This window comes from Euleptes europaea, chromosome 1 (assembly GCF_029931775.1).
Source record: "Euleptes europaea isolate rEulEur1 chromosome 1, rEulEur1.hap1, whole genome shotgun sequence".
In the NCBI taxonomy this organism is placed as follows: Eukaryota; Metazoa; Chordata; class Lepidosauria; order Squamata; family Sphaerodactylidae; genus Euleptes; species Euleptes europaea.
Window position 1 is genome coordinate 56,590,546 of NC_079312.1, and position 20,250 is coordinate 56,610,795.

The window sequence follows — 20,250 nt, forward strand, 5'->3', positions numbered from 1 at the left end:
GTGGAGCCTCTGCTGGGCATGCAGGAGGTCCCAGGTTCAATCCCCAGCGGCATCTCCAGTTAAAGGGACTGGGCAAGTAGGTGATGGGAAAGACCCTGCCTGAGACCCTGGAGAGCCATGGGGAGGGGGCTGTGAGCTCAGAGGTGGAGCCTCTGCTGGGCATGCAGGAGGTCCCAGGTTCAATCCCCAGCGGCATCTCCAGTTAAAGGGACTGGGCAAGTAGGTGATGGGAAAGACCCCTGCCTGAGACCCTGGAGAGCCATGGGGAGGGGGCTGTGAGCTCAGAGGTTGAGCCTCTGCTGGGCGTGGAGGAGGTCCCAGGTTCAATCCCCAGCGGCATCTCCAGTTAAAGGGAACAGGCAAGTAGGTGATGGGAAAGATCCTTGCCTGAGATCCTGGAGAGCCGCTGTCGGTCTGAGTAGATAGACCGAGGGGGGGTGGTCTAGTTGAGCATAAGGCAACTTAACAAGGAGGGGCCCGTGGCTCAGTGGCAGAGCCTGTGCTTGGCATAGCAGGAGGCCCCCGGTTCAGTCCCCGCGGGGCGCCTCCGCTCCCACCCGCCCCTGGCCCTGGTGAGCTCGGCGCTGCCTGGCCTCTGCCTCCCCCCCACCCCCACTCACTGCACGGAGGCCAGGCGGAGAGCGAGGCCGGGTCCCGCCGCCGGGACGATCCGCGGGCCCTCCCTCCTTCCCTTCTGCTCGCCCGGCCTCCGTGCAGTGGGGATCGCCGAGGGAGAAGTGGGAGAGGGAAGAAAGGAAGGCCGGGGGGTCGGGGCGAGCGGAAAGGAAGGAGGGAGGGCCCGCGGATCGTCCCGGCGGCGGGACCCGGCCTCGCTCTTTGCCCGCCCCGCCTGGTCTCCATGCAGCGAGTGGGGGGGGGAGGCGGAGGCCCCCGGTTCAGTCCCTGCGGGGCGCCTCCGCTCCCTCCCGCCCCTGGCCCCGGCGAGCTCGGCGCTGCCCAGCCTCTGCCTCCCCCCCCCCCACTCGCTGCATGGAGACCAGGCGGGGCGGGCAAAGAGCGAGGCCGGGTCCCGCCGCCAGGACGATCTGCGGGCCCTCCCTCCTTCCTTTCCGCTCGCCCGGCCTCCGTGCAGTGGGGATCGCCGAGGGGGAAGTGGGAGAGGGAAGAAAGGAAGGCCGGGGGTTGAAGATGGTGGTGCTTGGGGCGGCTCCTGCTGCTGCTGGGCTCCTGGGCGGCCGGCGCTGGAGGTAAGCAGACACCCCACCCCCGACCCCCCGGCCTTCCTTTCTTCCCTCTCCCACTTCCCCCTCGGCGATCCCCACTGAGCGGAAGGGTGCAGCGAGTGGGGGGGGGAGGCAGAGGCCGGGCAGCGCCGAGCTCGCCGGGGCCAGGGGCGGGTGGGAGCGGAGGCGCCCCGCGGGGACTGAACCGGGGGCCTCCTGCTATGCCAAGCACAGGCTCTGCCACTGAGCCACGGGCCCCTCCTCTAGAAGCTGCCTTATACTGAACCAGACCCCCCCCCTCGGTCTACTCAGGAACGGGAAGCGGGGGAGGTTAAACTACTCTGCGCTGCTAGGCAGGCAGCGCAGAGCAGTTTAAATACCCCGCCTCCCAGCTGCCTGTCCCTGCGGAACGCGGCTTGCGTTCGGGTGCGCCCAGCCGGCTGGGGGGAGGGGCGGGGGTGCGCACATTCGCTTCATAAGACGCACCGACATTTCCCCTCACTTTTGAGGAGGAAAAAAGTGCGTCTTATGAAGCGAAAAATACGGTATTTCATAATCCTTATTTTAAATATGAGGGACGTAGAAAGACGAGCAACGCGACTCATCCAAAATCAGGGCTCTGTTGTAATGAGTAACGTGAGGAAGGTACGCTTGACTTCCTGCCTGATGTGCTCAGCATTCGACAATTGTGCCACAACTGAGCAGATCAACTCTCAAAGCAGGGACAGCCACTTTCAAATCATTTCAGAAGGAAGATGTTCCTAAATTACAGTCTGAGGAAGGGTTGCTACTCACATGCTTTCTATTTTCATCAGTAAAATGAATGAAAAGTTATGATAATGTATGTTTAACAACTTCTCCAGCACTAACTTTGCTACCCATGAAACGGCTGTAACTCCCAAGGGTAAGTAATGTGCTAGCAGGAGAGAGGCAGGGTTAAGCAATGATATACAAGATTGGACATTTTCTATGATACATTCTTCCAGCAAAAAGCTTAACAATACCCAGGTCTATCTAACTTCTGTCCAGGGATGTGACAAGTTTGAAGAGATCCACAGAGCACAATACTCAAGGTTGGCCTTGCCAACAGACAGGATGGACATAAGTGTGTGGTGATGGCCGGGAGAAGGACAGAAGTTGGATGGCAGCTGGAAAGAGCAGGGGAGTCCTCGCATAATAGAACTGTACCATCACCCATGAAGTCTAGGCCATTCTGCTGCTAGAAAATATAAGCCCAAAACAACCATTTTGTTCAGGAAGTGGAAATTGCCAAGTGACTGACAAAAATGACCGTTGGTTTCTTTTCAACTGATGCCTCTTCGTACCAAAACAGGGTGACAACAAGCAAGCTAGACCTCACATTATAAAGCCTTGAGGGCACATGCAGAAACAAAGGCATAAGGGCATCGTAGAAACAATTTACCCAGTTCAGAGAATCCCCAAGGGAAAAGCCACCCAGGAGTCTTTATGGAGGATCCTGAGGTGGCATTCTCCAACAATAGTGTAAGCCAAAATGCTGGAAGATAGGGCCACCACAACAGGCAGAGCAATGAATCAGACTCAAGAAGCGGAAGGAAATGGCTGCTTATGAAAAGGATTACAAGGTTTATAGAATGTGTGGTTTAGGATACACAGGTATAGGAAAAAACAGCCATAGAGCAGAGAATCTGGGAAACTTCTTGATGAAGGGCAACAACACTATGTATACTGAATTTCAGCCTTTTTGTAGACACATCTTACTTTATAACCCTCACTCATAGTGCAATCCTAAACAGAGTTATACCCTTCTAAGCCCAGTGACTTCAATGGACACAGAAGGTGGTAACTCTGCTTAGGACTGTATTGACAAAGTCTTGCTATATATATGGAGATGGTTGACAAGCCTCAGTATAAACAGGCCCGATGTATGAAACAGGCTTCAATCTTCCCAATTTTACCTTTAGTAGCTAAGTTCACTTGGTATGAAATGAAAAGGCAATGTATCCAAGAACTTCAGCCATCATAAAGATACATAAACTAACAAACTTCACAGCCAAACGGACCTGTCCATAATTGCAAGTGGGTCAGAATCAAGGCAGGCTGTATGTGGACTTTCCTCCTTTGACCTAACTATCTCAGTTCTCAACCAAGAAACCTCATTGTCTACTTAAACCCTTAGCATCTCCAGTGAAAAGGATCAGTTAATAGGTGATGGGAAGACCCAGAGACTCCAGAGAAGCTGCTGCCAGAGTAGACAATACTGACCTTGGGTCTGATTCACTATAAAGCAGCTTTCTGTGTTCAAGAGCTGTAAGTCTACAACAAATACTCTCCATTTTAAAAATCTATACAAAATATTCCTACATTCAAAACAGCTGATCTGTCTTTCAAAATTAAAGCAACACACATATGCAGGTGGACAGAAACTTACACAGATGGGCACACAGCATGACAGGCAAGCAAGCAGATGGATGCAGAAGGACACAAAGAGAGATATTATAGATATGGAAACAAAGGCAGTCAGAGAAATACCCAGAGAAAGACACACACGCACACAGTGAGAAGACACACAGAGAGAGAGAGAGAGAGAGAGAGAGAGAGAGAGAGAGAGAGAGAGAGAGAGAGGGAGGGAGGGAGGGAACTCACAGTGAGTGCTAAAGAGAAGACATAAATAAGATGAACATGTTAATTTGGTAAACAAAAGGTATTAGAGAGGAGCATAGATGAAGTGGCAGGAGACGCCTATGGCATTAATGTATCCAGTGTTTTCTTCACCATCATTCACCATTTGCACAAGCAAAACCTGAGGTTCTCAAGATTCTCATCAAAAGCATCTGCCCCTCCTACAGGATGCAGAATGGAATAAACATGGTAGAATGGAACAGCTGTTCCTACAGAGTCTCTTTTGCAAGGGCATCTTCCACAAAGCTCCAGCCAGTCAAAATTTAAAACGACTAGCATGATGAAGCTGCTTCATGAACAGTATACTTTGTGGGGCATTTCACAGACAATTAGTTTAGCATTCCCCTGGATTAAAATTCATATACTTCCACTCAGTTGCCTTGATGAAAATTCATACAATTCCACCCAATCAAACTTCGAACAACTCTAACAAGTGACTCAAAACACAACACCTAGAGACTGGGATTGGTTGAGAAAAGGGAAATAAAGGATTTTCAGTTCAGAAACCATGGCATCAAGCTCAGAAAAACAGCAATGAAGTCCTTCAACCCAAACTCAAAATCAAGGAATGCTATTTCAATCTAGCAGCCATCCCTTCAGCATATTTTGATAGATATTGATGGGGGCTCTAACCAGGCTGCTCCAGTTAACACAACCCACTGCAACCAAAGAAGTGGAACCATAACACTCAATAGGGATGAGTAGACCTCCAAAACATATTTGCTTCCACTCTTTTCAAGCACTTTTTTTTGCCGTCAAGTCACAGGTTTTCAAGGCAGAGCTGGTTTGCCATCACCTGCCTTTGTGTCGTGACCCTGATATTCCTTGGAGATCTCCCATCCAAATACGAGCCAAAATTGACCCTGCTTAGCTTCTGAAATCTGACGAGATCAGGCTATCCTGGGGCTATCCAGGTCAGGGCTTCCAAGCACTAAACAAGAGAAAAAAGTCTCCATTACATAAGAAAGCTAGACCTCTGCACTGTTTCTTATAGTTCTACATCCAAAGAGCACCCAGTGGATAAACAGTAAGGCACATGACCTCAGTGCTATTTTTCCAGATTCGCACACCACACTGCAGGGGTATATCCATCCACCTTGAGTGCATACAGTCACATGTATACCCTCCACCCTCATTTCCCTTGCCTGTTTTCCACAGGAATGGTGCAGTTGCAACTGTGTCCTATTTTTCTATAGTTGATGACCTCAATGCCTTCCCAGCACCAAAGGGACGGCGGTAATGTGCAGCGTGTCTCACCAGGGTTCCAATGCAATTCATCATTATTTTATCTGCTGGAATTTAATTGGATCCTATCAAACTCTCCTGATACTCCCTTTTCACTTTAAACACTGCTGCAGGAAAGATAAATGTCGGTGCTGCTTGGAGGGCGAGAGAGAGAGTTTCCCCTTCACAAACGTTTCTGGATTTGTACGATCCAGGGCTGTTTCCCCGTCTGTGGCTGGCTAATTAGAGATATGTATCCTGTAGGTGTGCGGCGCTCATAATAAGGCCTTGCATGTATGATTTATGAGGCCTATAAATATATTCCAGGTCTAGTAAAATACCAACACATACACACACATCAGACCATGACATCTGCTTTGATTTTACATCTCCTCTCTCTGCCTAGCATTATTTTTCTTCATCACTGCTTCCAAATCCCTCCCTTATAAATTCAGCTAATTCCACAGCTATATATCTCCCAAGTTCAGCATATTTAGAGCCTCGTTTTTCCCCCCCAAGCCATAATGAGATCTCTTAAACTCAGGTCTAAAGTGAACCAAGGCCAATTTTTAATTGAACATTTAATGCATGTTTGTATATTTTTTATATTTTCATAGACTTTGGGGGACATTAAATGGCTGGCTGATGTTAAGAGTGGATGGACTTTTTTTGGTTATCTATTTTAACCTGTGTTTTAATTACTTTTATTATGTTTTTTTAATACTCGTATGCTGCCTTGATAGGTTAAAAGGTGGGACATAAATTTTAAAAAACACAAATAAAAAGAATGCCAGAATCTCTTCAGTGAGTTACTCCCAACACCTTGTGGAATCGATAAGGGAGCCTGAACACATCCCTTTTTTAACTCAGTCAGCACCCCCAATGCTTTTTGAAAAACATTCTACTAACCACATTAAACTTAATGCAGATTCTTGTCTGGCATTCCTTTAGTGCTATACTCCTGTAGCGCTACACTCAGGCCAGTTCGGATCAGCCTCAGTAGGACCATCTTGTGCCCATGTAATGGGCGAGAGAAATATAGTCTTGCTGCCAAAGCAGGGTGGGGGGAAGAGACAGCTGTTTCTTTTTTTAAACATGGGGTCATTGCTTCATGAAGGGAGTTCAGCCTTGGTGGTCCCCCTCTCTTTTAAAGAGAGACACATACATGTTACACAGCAGCAGAGTGTTCAGTGCATACTTTTAGAACTTCTTCAAATGATGACAGGCTGGAGTCAATTGTCAATGGCCATGTTATAGGTATTGTCCCATACATGCTTATGACAGTAAGGCTCAACTTATAATGCAAGCATGGACTCAGATGGAAAGGAGATAATGGCACACATACAGTGAAGAAATATCACTGCTATGGTGCATGAAACTCCAGAAACTCCCATAGTGGAAGTACTAAAAATGCCATAACTTTAATATTGTCTTCAAGACTAAAAAAAAATAATAATAATAGTGGTAAAGATGTAAAGGCTTTGTCCATTTCTTGGGGGGGGGGATAGCAACAGTAAAGTTACAGTACAAGAATCTGAGCTTCCAGGTCAATCCTGTACAAGTCTACACTTCTGTAAGTACCACTGAGTTCAATGGACTTTACTTCCAAATAGATGTACAGAATATTGTAGCCCTTGTTCCTATGGGAACAGCCCAGCTGGACCAGAAAAAAAGGCATTTCATTCCCAGCAATAGCAAGGCAGATATTTCTGGGAAGCTCACAAGTGGGAATGAAAGGAACAGCCTTCTTTTGTTGGTTCTCTGCAGTAACAGGTGTTTCAAAGGTAGTTTGCATTTGAACACGGAGGTTCACTGACAGACCTATCATCTATACATTTGTCTATTAGTTAAGTACTGTATGAAACAGGAATAATTGGGACTTTGATGGCTACGTCATAGTATATTTTCCAACAGGGAGATGAAACTCTGTTGTAAAAAGAATGGTACAGAGAATATTGTTGTTTTAAATGGAGCTGAGGACATTCCCAATTTTGTGTACAAGTGACTAAATAAGCTCTTGCATTTCCATGCAAGTGTTATAAAACATTATCGTTCACATATACTCATAATAAAAATATGCCCTGCAAGTGTTATCTACTATAAAGCAGTAGCCCTGACCTGGCTAGCCCCAGGCTAGCCTGATCTCATCAGATCTCAGAAGCTATGCAGGGTCGGCCCTGGTTAGTATTTGGATGGGTGATCTCCAAGGAATACCAGGGTCATGACGTGGAGGCCAGAAATGGCAAACCACCTCTGAATGTCTCTTGCCTTGAAAACCCTATGGGGTTGCCATAAGTCAGCTGTGATTTGATAGCCCCACAAAAAAAAATATTAGTAACAATCAAAAATTGTTTTCTAAGTTTCATGCCACCTTTCAAAGTTAACCAACTTTGTGCAAAGCAATACAATCAAACCAGATGGACTTGAGCAGGGGGATGCTAAGAGAATAGAGAAAATTTGGGAAAAGTGTGAAAGTGGAGGCTTCAAAACTGCCTGGCTAGATGCCTTAAAATGTTAAGAAAGCTCATGTCCCCTAGAGGTGTGAACAGATTCTTGAATTGGAAAGAGAGTCCTAGAGTTCTAGCTGGTGTAAAAATGGACTTCAAATATTGATGTCACTTTAATTTACAACTTCAACATCTAATGGACAGAATGAAAAACAAAAAGAATAACAAGGGAGGCGAAGGACTCTGTGATTCACTTTCTATGTGGAATGTTGCTCTATTAACCTGCTGAAATACTTGAAAGGATTAGAACATGAACACTGATTGATTTAGCCTTCTATGCTCTACTGTGTAGTGGTACATTCCCCCCCCCCCCCCGGATTGCCTATGCCTATTGAGAAAAACTGACAATTTCCAGGCCAAATCTGGGTCCTCAATGGCCAAAATACCAACACATACATACACATCAGGCCTTGATATCTGCTTTGATTTTATTTTCCCCTTCTCTACCTAGCATTATTTTTCTTCATCACTGCTTCCAACTCCCTCCCTTATAAATTCAGCTAATTCCATATCTATATATCTCCCAATTCCATAGCTATATATCTCCTATGAACAGGAATGTATAAAGACCAGGAAAGGAGCCAAACTGGAGAGATCTTGTGCTTAGCCTCAGCTTTAGAAAATCTGGAACACAGTTGAGAAAAAAATGGCGTGTGTGTGAAATGTTAGCTCCCAATTGTTTTCTTAAATCCCTCTGAATAGCTCCACCTATTCAGATTCTATTACATGCAAATAACTGCAGGGATGCAATCAAACATGAGTAGATAATCAGTTACCATTCCCACAAACACATCTTCTGCAATCATGAGAACAGCGGTGGCTTTTTCAGCACCTTTGCAGGCATGCATGGAGCTGAAGAGGAGCCACACCTACACATACATAGGGAAAAATGAATGTGTGAATCAGCCTGCAAAGGACTAACTTACTTGGACTGTGATCTTAGATATGGATTCTAATCCACCACTGGCATTTATTTGCTATGTGAAGTTTGCATTCTCTCTTCCGCATCTCTTTTTGCTGTACAATGTCACTGCACAGGACAGGATCTGTTCTGTGTATCCATGTAGCACCTCCTGGTGCATTTTTTCCCCTATAGAGGCAACTCTATAGTCCCATCATACAAATAATTAGCGGATCAAAGGTTGATTCCACCGATCTTTATCAAATGGCTTCAATGTATTCCTTTACACAATTTTCAAAGAAGTACAAAAGTATAAGCCACTGTAGAACTGCTCAGATCAATTTTGGAAACCATTCAAGGTGTTTTTCTCTCTCTAGCATCTTTCTGTAAATCAGGTAGTAATGGCATGGATAGAATTCAAGTTACCTCATAGCTTTCCGAGCGTGATCCAATCTCCTGCTTACAGATGAGAATACACCTCCTGCCTTTCAGGTTTTGTGTTGCTATAGATACAGGATTCCTCTCCCACAGGCTGCATTTCTGATACAACCTTCAAGACCCATTAAGCCAGCGCTTCTGCTACTGTTCAACCATGGCGTTTATTGTTAAACACTTTCCTTCAGTACACAGCATCCCAAATCTCTTTAGAGTAAGCTAAGCTCAATTGTGTGCTAAAGTGAAATGGGAGGGTTTAAAGGAGAGATTTGGAGAGGAGGACCCCGACCCCGAGTGTTCGAGTCCAAGCAAAAAATAATGGGATGGAGGATGCTCAGTACCAACAGAATTCAGACTACATTTCATTATCTCAAGAGCATGAAGGAAATGGGCTAAGATAAGTGGAGACTTCAAGAAAGGAGGAGAGAAGAGGTTTATTCACAATCATATCTAGCTAACTAGAGGCAGAGGGAATACTGGATTAACTACATGCTAGTGGGCATATCAGAATTCTTTCTTGTTTCCTTCATATGTTTCCGAATGGGAAAAAACGGTTCTTAAAAAAAACAAAAGCCTTACATTTAAAAAGGAGGGTTGAAGTTGCCAACCTCCAGGTAATAGCAGAAGATCTCCTGCTATTACAACTGATCTCCAGCCGATAGAGATCAGTTCACCTGGAGAAAATGGCCGCTTTGGCAATTGGACTCTATGACATTGAAGTCCATCCCCTCTCCAAACTCCACCCTCCTCAGGCTCCGCCCTAAAAACTGCTGATAGTGAAGGGGGACCTGGCAACCCTAGCTGAAGGGGAAGCATGCAAAGGACAGACGGAAGTTGGCAACAACAGAACACATAAAAATGGGCAGAACAGGGGTGGATAAAGGACAAAATAAAATTAATTTTCAGGTGGTATGATTCTTCTCTCACACACAGACACACATGTATACATACAAGACACGTATTACTTGCACAGTATTCTAATAGCAGCTTTGTGCTTTATAATAAGCAAACTCTGGGAGGTCTGAGACTCTAGCTCGTGTGTTGTGAATTAATCCCAAAGCTGAAAATAAGAACATGCAGCACTGCTCTGAAGAAACGGGGCCATTTTGGTCATGGTACCAAGGGAGATTTGTCTGCCCCTTCTATTACCATCTTCCACCAGCAGGGGAAGACTTTTTGGGTTCGTTCAGCGTTCTCTCAGTGATCTCTACTTTCTGACCTGTTGTAATTCTTATTTCTGTATTTCAGCTCTGGTTTTAATTGTTTTGTAGTTTGGGGAGGTTGGTTGTAACACATGACTTTATTATGCATGTTTTAATTTGTTAGCTGCCTTGGTGGCCCTTGTGAAGGCAGAAAAACAGGATACAAATACTGTAATATAAACACTGTGGTTGTCAGAAAGGCTTTGGGGAGCAGGAGGCTAATAACATTGATATTAACTGTGATAATGCTTTGATGGGTTTTGTATTTTTGAAATTCTATTGCTTTTATTGATGTTTTTAATTTTTTCTTCATCAGTTTTATTGTGAACTGCCTTGATAGTACATTAGTAAAACAAAACTGTAAACTCTAAAATACGTTTTGGTTTACTTTTCTCATCTAAGAAATGTCATTGCAAGTTAAATAAAACACACACACATACATATGTTTGTGGAATGATTCAAAGGTGTGAGTCTCCAAGAAGAAAATGCAACTGATGTGGGGCAAAAGTGGTTTTAGCAGCTTGCTAGAAACAGGGTGGAAACCCCCTTTCCTGCAATTTACTTTCTCAAGCAGAAGATAAAAATGGCTCCTACAAAACACTTGTTGGGGAGCTTTCCGCTTAATCTCTCTCTCCATTTCCTCCCCCTTTCCCTGCCTCCTTCTCTCCTTCTCAGCCATTCACCAACCTACCTTTTAGCTGCCTCCTATCTCCTATCTTTAGCTATCTTTACTATTTATTTATACCCTGCCTTTCTCCACAGTGGGGACCAAAGCAGCTTACATTATTCTCCTCTCCTCCTTTTTGTCTGCACAACAGACAGGCTAAAAGTGTGTGACTGGTCCAAAATCACCCAGTGAGCTTCCACAGCAAGGTGGGGATTCGAACCTGGTTCTCCCAGAACCTACTCTAAAGTGCTAACTTCCACACCACGCTGGCTTTCATTGGGTGGCTGCTGTCAACAGTAGAAAGTAGCCAGGCTTAGTTGAGTTATGAAAGTCCACTGGTATCAGGTCATCCAGAGGTTGGTGCCAGACCTAAGGTTGCCAGCCTACAGATGGGATCTGGAGATCTCCTGGAATTACAACTGAACTTCCGATGACAGAGGTCTGTCCCACTGGAGAAAATGCTTTGGAGTGTAGTTTCTGTGGCATTATATTCAGTTGAGGCCTCTCCCTCCCCAAACCCTGCCCTCCTCAGACTCTACCACAATATCCACACGATTTTCCCAACCTGTAGCTGGCAACCCTAGCCAGGTCTGGCCCCAATGAGTGCTCCCTCAAAGCCAAAACAACCCTGGAAACAGGCCCTGCCTCCTCCCCCGGCCTTTTACTGAGGAAAACCAAGCCTGGAATGCTTTGGGTGCCTATCAAAGGCTTCAGTTTCTACAGGTGTTACTTCTATCGTTTTTTATTTAACATTTATCTTTTTCTTTTTTAAGGTTTTAGGTTTTTCGGCAAGCCTGGGGAATTTTTCAGCTTTGCAGAAAGATCTGCCTTGTCCATTTACAGCTGCAATCACCAGACTAAAGTATCTTCAGATTTGGTCGACTTCGCTATTAGGATATACGATGACACGTTTCAGTAACAGCACTCAGATGGCTGAGCAGGTATTTTGTGTAACTGGCTTCCTGCTGTGGAAATGGCAGCTCAGTTGACCTCTGAAGACAGTGATTGGGAGAGTGGCAGAGCTGTGCTATGAACAAGGATGATCAGCCTGCCTCCAAAGGCTCATTGTCATTGGGCAAAGGGCAATCTGCAAGAGTGTGTATGTGTATGTATTTTTGGTGTGAGAGGATTCAGTCTCACCTACCCTCCATTTAATGCTTTATGGATATGCCCTTAATTTCTACATAAGTTACCAAAATAAGTCTTCTCAGTTTAATCTTGTGTCTTTATATTCTTCCATCTGCTGCAGCTTCAGGGGATACAGTGTGTTCCAGCCAGTAAGGCTAGCGGCTCAACACTGTCCTCTCCTGAGACACTGTAAGAACTGCCTATGGAAAGGAACAAACCCTGGTGTGTGATTATTTTATTACATTATCATCATAATCATCATCATCATCATCATTATCATTATTATTAAAGTGGGGAGACCCTCAAGGACTTGCAAGGACATTTCATTTCCACATACCCCTTCCCCACTATTTTCCCTTCCCCTTCCCTGGCAGCCCCCATAGTCCCTTTTCCTGCTTCTTTCTCTCCTTCCCACCCACCCACCCACAAGCCAACCTACCTTTTATCTTCCTCCCACCCCGTCTTCTCCTTTCCTTCCTTCCCTCAACCTGGCAGACACTTCTCAGGAAAAGTCTGGCCAAGTTGTGGATGGCTGCCACCACCACCAGGCTCAGTCCATGTTGTGGCCATAACCAGCACAATGACAGGCTATGTTGTGTGGTATCCTCTGCTGCCAAGCTAGGCTGAGTAATATGGGTAATGAGTCTCAGGTGGTTGCCTCCGGGCCCGTCCCTAGTGAGTCCTCCTTCATCAGAGGACAAGACAGTGAAGAGAGACAGGACAGGACCTTTTCCAGGGTGTTTTGGGTCCATCCTTACTCCCCCACCAACAGGTTTGCTTTTCAGAAAGCAAGGCTTGGAAGGTTAAATATTATTGTTGTGGTTGCCCAAGAGCCTCCTAAATGGCCACACAGAGCTCAATGAACATTCTTTTCTTAAAGCTACACATTCTTCTATTACTTTGTGGAGTTTTCATCTCCTGGTTTTTTTTCATTTAGATGGGACTTCCTTCAGGTTTGTAGAGAAATTCCCCCATCTGCCCCTAGCTCCATTTTGCGGATCCATTGATCATGTACCCTATGACTTGTTTTGAAATTAGATATATGATTGTCATGTCCTCTGGGGTGACTTTTGTAAGCCTCCTTGAGTCATGCTTGATGGGAGAAAGGTGGGATAGAAGCATAATAAAATAAAATAATAAATATTAGTTTAATGTTCTCATGAAGAAGCAGAATCATGAATGTGAAGTGAAAATCATGGATCTTATTGTTTTGTGAGCCTTGGATTTGGGGATCATTGTATCTCTCTTGGGGCAAGATTTGTGAGGTGTATCTCATGCAATGGCCAGATGGAAGAAATAAAAATATCTTTTTTGCTGGCTTCTAATGTCATGTGAATGAGACACCAATTGCACTTGGGTTTATCCTGCAAATCCAAAATTACTCATAGGAAAACATACTGGCTGATCAAAATAAGATCATTTACTTTCCTTTCTAGAAAGTACATCTTCGCTATTCCTTTTTGTTTTCTTTGTCTACCTCCAGATTAAACATTTACTTCCAGTTTAGTATGCGCTACACAATAGCCACATCATCTGCTATTCTTGCCTTTCTGCTTCCTTTCTCTTTGTCCAAGCTCACTACCTTCCTGGAGCTTGTATTTATATCAATATCAAAAACAAAACCATGCAAAACTCCTGGGTTGTTCTGCTTCCCAAACCACCAAGTCTCCACTGACCTGATCTGTATTGCTTCTCTATCAGATGCAAAATATCTATTCACATATTTAGGGATTAATTCCAAACTCCAACAGACACCAATAACCTGGATTTCAGGGTGAATCAATAAATATCCAATGTCTAAAAGCAAGAGGGTCAACAGAAGGAACACCCCAGCTGAGCGCATACTATTTACATACACAAGGTGCAGGGTTGCCAGTAAACCAGAATTAAAATGCTACTTTCAGGATTCTTAAAACATCAATTATAATTTTGTAGTTTGCATCCATTTCCAACCATGCTGTTTATTTAAGTAGCTGAAAATATTCCAATAGCGTTCTCTCTTCAGATAAAGAACCTTTCTGATTGAGTATTTTCCCCCTTGATACGTGCAAACAGCTGTTGCCAGAGAAGAAGATGGAAACGGTGCTCTCCAAGATCTCTCGCCCTAAGTTTTGTCCAAGAAAAAACAACCTGGCAGCAAGTGGACAAAGGAAACACCATGCGAAGCAAACATTAGTTCTCCAATAATTTTCCAATGTCCCTCCTACTGCCGAAGGGCAGAAGAGCAGGGAACGCTGCTCACATTAGGCTGCAAATAAGCTTTCACAGGGCAAATGACAGGAAAAGAACATTTCTAGAGGATTAAAACAGAGGCTGGAAGAGGAGGGTCTGCTCTCAAATAAATGAGTGGAGGTTGGAAGATGGCCCAGCAGATCAGCCAAAGGAAAGTCATGCGCTGTAGATGAAGGGACTACTAAGAGTTTTACTATCAGAGCTCCCCTGCTGAGAATATTGGGACGCATGGGGAACTTCCTGAATGGATCACATGAGATCACTCTGCTGGCCTAACAAAACTTTATTTCCCAGCACAGCAGCTATGATACAGTAGAAGTGGCGATAAGTGGGGAACCTGCAGGGTTAGAGGGCGGGCAGATTTGTTTAATCAGGAGAGCACAAACAAGACAATAAGCTGCTATGAGCTATTCTAAAGCAGATTTACTAGCAGAGGCAATAGATTCAGTGTTAGGGGGTCTGTTAAGAAGATTCTGCATTGGGACAAAAGGAGTCCTTCAGATTAGGAATGAAAACAGCAAACCAAATTTTGTGTGGAAGATAAAGGCTAAGGCCAACAGATGAAGACATGACTGGGCAGAAATGTTAGGAATATAACCTGGAGAAGTGCAGCTACTAGGGTTGACAGGTCCCTCTTTGCCATCAGTGGGAGGTTTTTGGGGTGGAGCCTGAGGAGGGTGGGGTTTGGGGATGGACTTCAATGCCATAGAGTCCAATTGCCAAAGCGGCCATTTTCTCCAGGTGACCTGATCTGTATCGGCTGGAGATCAGTTGTAATCTCCAGCCACAACCTGGAGGTTGGCAACCTTAGCAGCTACCCTTGCGTGAGCAGGAGAGAAGGTGTACAATGCTAGATATAAAAAAGAATTAACTGAAGTCTGTTTATAAAGTGGGATCAGTCCAAGTATGGGCAGGGTACAGAGAAGGACGGGAGAGTTCCTCTGGGACACCAGCAAAGCTGGCTCAGGTCTAGGCAGGTTTTTCTGGCTTTCATAAGCAAATTTCTTTGGAAATGCTCATAAAACACAGCACTGTCCCCTTGGGTAGCTTTGGCTCAGTAGCAGAGGAAGGAGGGGATGTTGATACTGCACAGAACAATTTCACACAGCTGAAGGGAAAGAAAAAAACAGAAAGAAAGGAAAATGGATAACACTATAGCAGAAAAAGGATCGGGATTTCTTCCCAGGCCACAAAGAATACAATAAACACACACTTAAAGTCTTCTGATAAAGAGCGAAAGGTGGCAAGAAACAACAAGGGTGACCTTTTACCAGAGACGCTGGTAGGAGGAGGAAGACCCAGAAAGTGAGGCCTTTTGTGATGAGAAAACAGCATGCAGTTCTCTACCGGTCACTTGCACATCTCAGGCAAGCATGTCTATCAGACACAAAGCAACCTTTTCAGAGGACAGCTACAAGCAGTGGACTCACCGAGGTGTTCTGGCACTGGATGCTGGTGCTATTAAAGCGCAGAGCAGTGACACGTGTGGGACTGCCAGGGATGTGGAAGATGCACTCATAATTGCGTTGTCCTGACTGAGGCTGCGGTAAGTTTTTTGCTGTCAAGGTGATGGGCTTCACCACACCCACAGGGATATATATCTGGGTGGAGGGAAGGATCTGTGGGCAATCCTGTAAAAAGAGAGAAAGACAACTTGTTTTAAAACAGTACAGATACAAGAGAAACCACACCTCCATTTGGAAACGCTGACTGAGGTCTTCAAATTCAGTTTTGTCATGGTCAACATAAACTAGCCTAATTGGGTACAATGCATAGACTTTATCCCATATGCAAGACTTTTGCAAGAGTAAACCAAGAGCCCATAAAGTATGTTCTTCAGGGACACATTCAACTAGCTGCTCTTTCACTATAAGTTTCCGGTTCCCATCAAACCAAGCACTTTAGCCAAGCAACTCGTCCAGCCTATTGCATATCATATTCCCATGTTCCAGCTCAACCCTGCCAAGTCTGATTCTTCGTGCTTCTGCCTTCCTTGCCAAACTGGACTCCTGCACTAGGCTCCCAGCCAATCAGCCCAAGCTTCTCTCAGCACTTGTGGTCTTCCCCTAACCCTTTTATGGTTTCCAATTACGGTACTGTCCTGCTTGGTTGGAAGTGATTTCCATCAAAATACTGCATACTATGCAAATGCCACAACCAGATCACAGAATGCACACTGATTCTTGACATTCCTCTTTACAAGCAGCAAGGCCAGTTAACGCTGAAAAATTAGCACAGGTGGTACATAAGGTTGCCAACCTCCAGGTACTAACCAAAAATAACCTATGCTGCAACAACAAAGCTAGAAATAAACAAAGTAGCACGGAGGCTCTCTCAAAAAATATATATACACTATATTAGTGAATAAATGCTACAGTCCTACATATATACATAAAGGTGCAGGTGGAGTAAACGTGAAATCAACATGCACACAAATAAGAGCACAAGTACAATAAATAATGCATATAACACAAAGCTGCAGACAGCGTAAAAACGCACAGTAAAGTCCGGCTGTGCGAGAATGGCCCCAATCTGACATGCGGATACAGTTCAAAGGAGCACAAGCTCAGACCGATTTGGTGGACCTGATCCAAAAGAGGACGTGGACTCTAGATAATTCCAGCGTTTCAATGGTCTTCTTCAGGCAGTTCACAGATTGTCCCCTGGATAAATCAACCTTGGATTGAGACCTCGGAGGGTTCAAACTTCATTCTCCAAGATCTCCTGCTATTACAATTGATCTCCAGCTGGCAGAGATCAGTTCACCTGGAGAAAATGGGTGCTTTGACAATTGGACTCTATGGCATTGAAGTCCCTCCCCTTCTCCAAACCTTGCCCTCCTCAGGCTCCGCCCAAAAATCTCCAGGTATTTCCCAACCCGGAGCTAGCAACCCTAGTGGTACATCTTCATGGCTTTGCTTACATGTATGTAAGTGGATACACTTGGGCAGCTCTGTAAAAGTTGTTCAAGAACACCTGCTATACAGTGAACTCACATTTTTAGAATAGGAATATTAAAGCTTTTGTCCCACCCCAGGAAACAACGGTAAGTTGAATCAGGACAGTCATTCAGAGTTCTTGATTCTATATCCTACGGTGCAAACAGCCTTATTCTCTACAGTAGAAAAAGGTACTATCAGAACAGAGCATGCCTTTTCCCTGTTAACACTCAAACAATTCTTATTATTTGAAGTACCCAGCTTGCTGGGGGTAAAGGGAAGATAACTGGGGAAGGCACTGGCAAACCACCCCGCAAACAAAGTCTGCCTTGGAAACGTCGGGATGTGACGTCACCCCATGAGTCAGGAATGACCCGGTGCTTGCACAGGGGACCTTTACCTTTATTCATTAAACAAACTCACCATTCAATGTCAATATGGTTCACCGCAGATGATGCACAACTGGTGGCACAGAAATACACATGTGCCTACTAGATCCAGCTGAGGTTCTGGGCTCCTTTGAATAGGGGCCAGGGGAACTCAAATTGTTTGGAAAGGCAATGTGGGTCGAACACCCAGCAGTGAGGGCCAGTGTGGTGCGGTGGTTAAGAGTGGTGGACTCTAATCTGGAGAACTGGGTTTGATTCCCTCACTCCTCCACATGCGCGGCCGACGCTAAGCTGGTGAACCGGGTTGGTTTCCCCACTCCTACACATACAGCCTGCTGGGTGACCTTGGGCTAGTTACAGCTCTCTCAGAACTCTCTCAGCCCCACCTACCTCACAGGGTGCCTGTTGTGGGGAGGGGAAGGCGATTGTAAGCCGGTTTGAGACTCCTTAAGGTGAGAAACTCAAGGTATAAAAACAAACTCTTCTTCTAGTGGAGGCCATCAGTCAGCAGGTAAAAGAAGACCTTGTTGCAGCACTAATGAGATCCACCCTCCTCTATAAGCAACATCTTACAGAGACACTGTTGTTGCTCTCATCCTAAAGTGGGAGGAAAAGCCAAGACACTATAACCAGAGTCCCAGTCTGAGGCAGTGTGGTGGATAAACAGCCATAAAGTTTACTGTCATCGACTTAGTCACTATCACTTAACTGTCTCAGAGAGTTGCTAGAAAGACAAAACAGAACAGGGAAAGTGGGAAGAACCACATGTGCCAGCCTAATTTCCTTTCAATATTTATAAGTATTACAATGAGAATGGGTTTCCCCCATTAAACATTGCCTTACAGGTAATAAGAAAACTTAAGCTAAAGGGCAGCGTGTGAATTGCCACATTAGGGATTAGGTGCCACCTAGCTGATTCAACACTAGCCCACCTCCTCTGAGAGCTATAAATGAGAACTATGAAGAAGTGTGACCTTGTCGTTCCAGGTGAGAGAGAAAAACATGATTAAGGCCTCTCTATTTAGAGATCCCCATGAAGCCAGAGTTGTAAAGCACCTGGCTGGCATATGAAACCCTGCCAACAAATGATGGCCCTGGCTTTCTCAGCATGTCTGACCTAGAAATCCAGCTCTGTCCTAGTGCAAGGAAATCACCTGCAGGAAGCCAAAGCTCAATCATTAGGAATTTCACAGACCAGCATCCAACTCTGCCTAAGCAGGGCTCACCAGAATTTCCCACACACCTTCGTGGCAAAGGGGCACGTATGATGGAAAGATCGTAACTGTAACTGACACAACCTGGGTTTATTGCTAAGCTGTCTGGGAGTTCGGTTAGCACCACGGCTACAGCGTAACAATTCTCTCAGCGAGTTGCTTTTCTGCCTCGCGGCAAGGCAGAGGGTGAAACGTTTTATCCCAAACACCAAGGTTGCTCTCGGAGGACCACCCTGGCCTCCCATAGCCTGGCTGCAGAGCACAAGAGAGCAAGGAGAGAATAGAAATAAACAGGGCCAGGTCAAAAAAACAAAACAAAAAACAACCCCAGACAGTCTTACATCCCAGCAGGGGACCACATTGGTAACAATTGCCTGATGCAATCCCCAAGCGGGTGAACCTGGGCCTGGGGGCAAAGACCTGCCTCCTTTAAATAACAGGGAGACAGAAGAATAACATGTTTTGAAGCCAACTGTTAACAGGTTAAGAAAACTGCACTTTGCTTAGCAGCCCACAGGCACGTTCACCAGAGACTCCAACAGAGGGCGGGCCAACTCTTTCCCCTTGCGAATGGATAAGTTTAGCCCAAGTCATGGATGCTAATTCCAGTAAACAGTGCTGGTAGCAGATGCAGAAACAAGCAACCAGGGATGTGTTTGCGCCAGGAACTAATCGCAAGTACACAAGGTCTGGACGCCTCAAAGTGCTTTGCAAATGCTCATTAAGGCTCCCAAATACTTTTTTCCTTCACAGGGTGAAAACACAGACCATAAAAAAGGGGGGGGGGACGAGAGAAGCCTGCCATCTCCTGGGACAAAAACAACTTTGGGTTTGGAAATCAAAACCTTCCCCTCTCCTCTTCCCCCTCACCCATGCCAAATGTCATTCTTCTTGTTTACTCACAACTTTCCCCCCACTGATTTGGACGGGTTAATTCTATAGCCTGACGTGCAAAAACTGCACGCACGGCAGCTCTTTATTGAGACTTAAAGCTACCCATTGTGAGATGCCCAGGGCAAAGTGACTAGATGTGCATGAAGAAATGCCACAGAACCCTATGTAGAGCCTGAACACATATACCCAGCACTCCAATACAAAATGTGTATTTGTAGCTACCTAGGCATAGTATACTGCATGAGCTAATGTCCTCTCTCTCTCTCTCCCAAAACATGCACACATTTTGCTGACTGTTTATTTGAGCCAGAGCCCATTCAGACTTGCTCCGTCACATGTTTGGTGTCTGGAGGGAGCAATGTCTCATCCAGTAAAAATTTTGCCCTGCTAAAAACAGGAAGCACCTGGTGCTTAGGAGCTTTTCTAAAGAGTGTTGTGGCTCAGCACTCCATGATGCTGGGCTCAGGAGAAATGGCTGTGATGCTGGCTGGGTCTCTTCCAGCTGTTCCCTGCATTGTAACAGCTAATTCCAAGGGCTAATGAGAACACCCACCTTCCCCAAGCTCTAAATGCTTGTAGTCTCCATAGCCAGGCCTGCATATTTTCACAGCGCCTGTTCTTGCACAATGCTTGCATCAAAACTTGGGAAGAATTCAGAGTGTAGAGAATGTCA

At 45.3% G+C, this 20,250-nt stretch overlaps 1 protein-coding gene across 4 annotated transcripts in view; it reads right to left on the reverse strand.

The window, feature by feature from the left end:
• PLXNA1 (plexin A1) overlaps positions 1 to 20,250 on the reverse strand; it is a 366,161-nt gene that overhangs the window by 101,940 nt on the left and 243,971 nt on the right. For all 4 annotated transcript variants that reach the window (XM_056853406.1, XM_056853393.1, XM_056853399.1 and 1 more), the window contains exon 10: positions 15,572 to 15,772. In XM_056853406.1, coding sequence (XP_056709384.1) covers positions 15,572 to 15,772 — 201 coding nt within the window. The remainder of the gene's footprint in view (positions 1 to 15,571; positions 15,773 to 20,250) is intronic.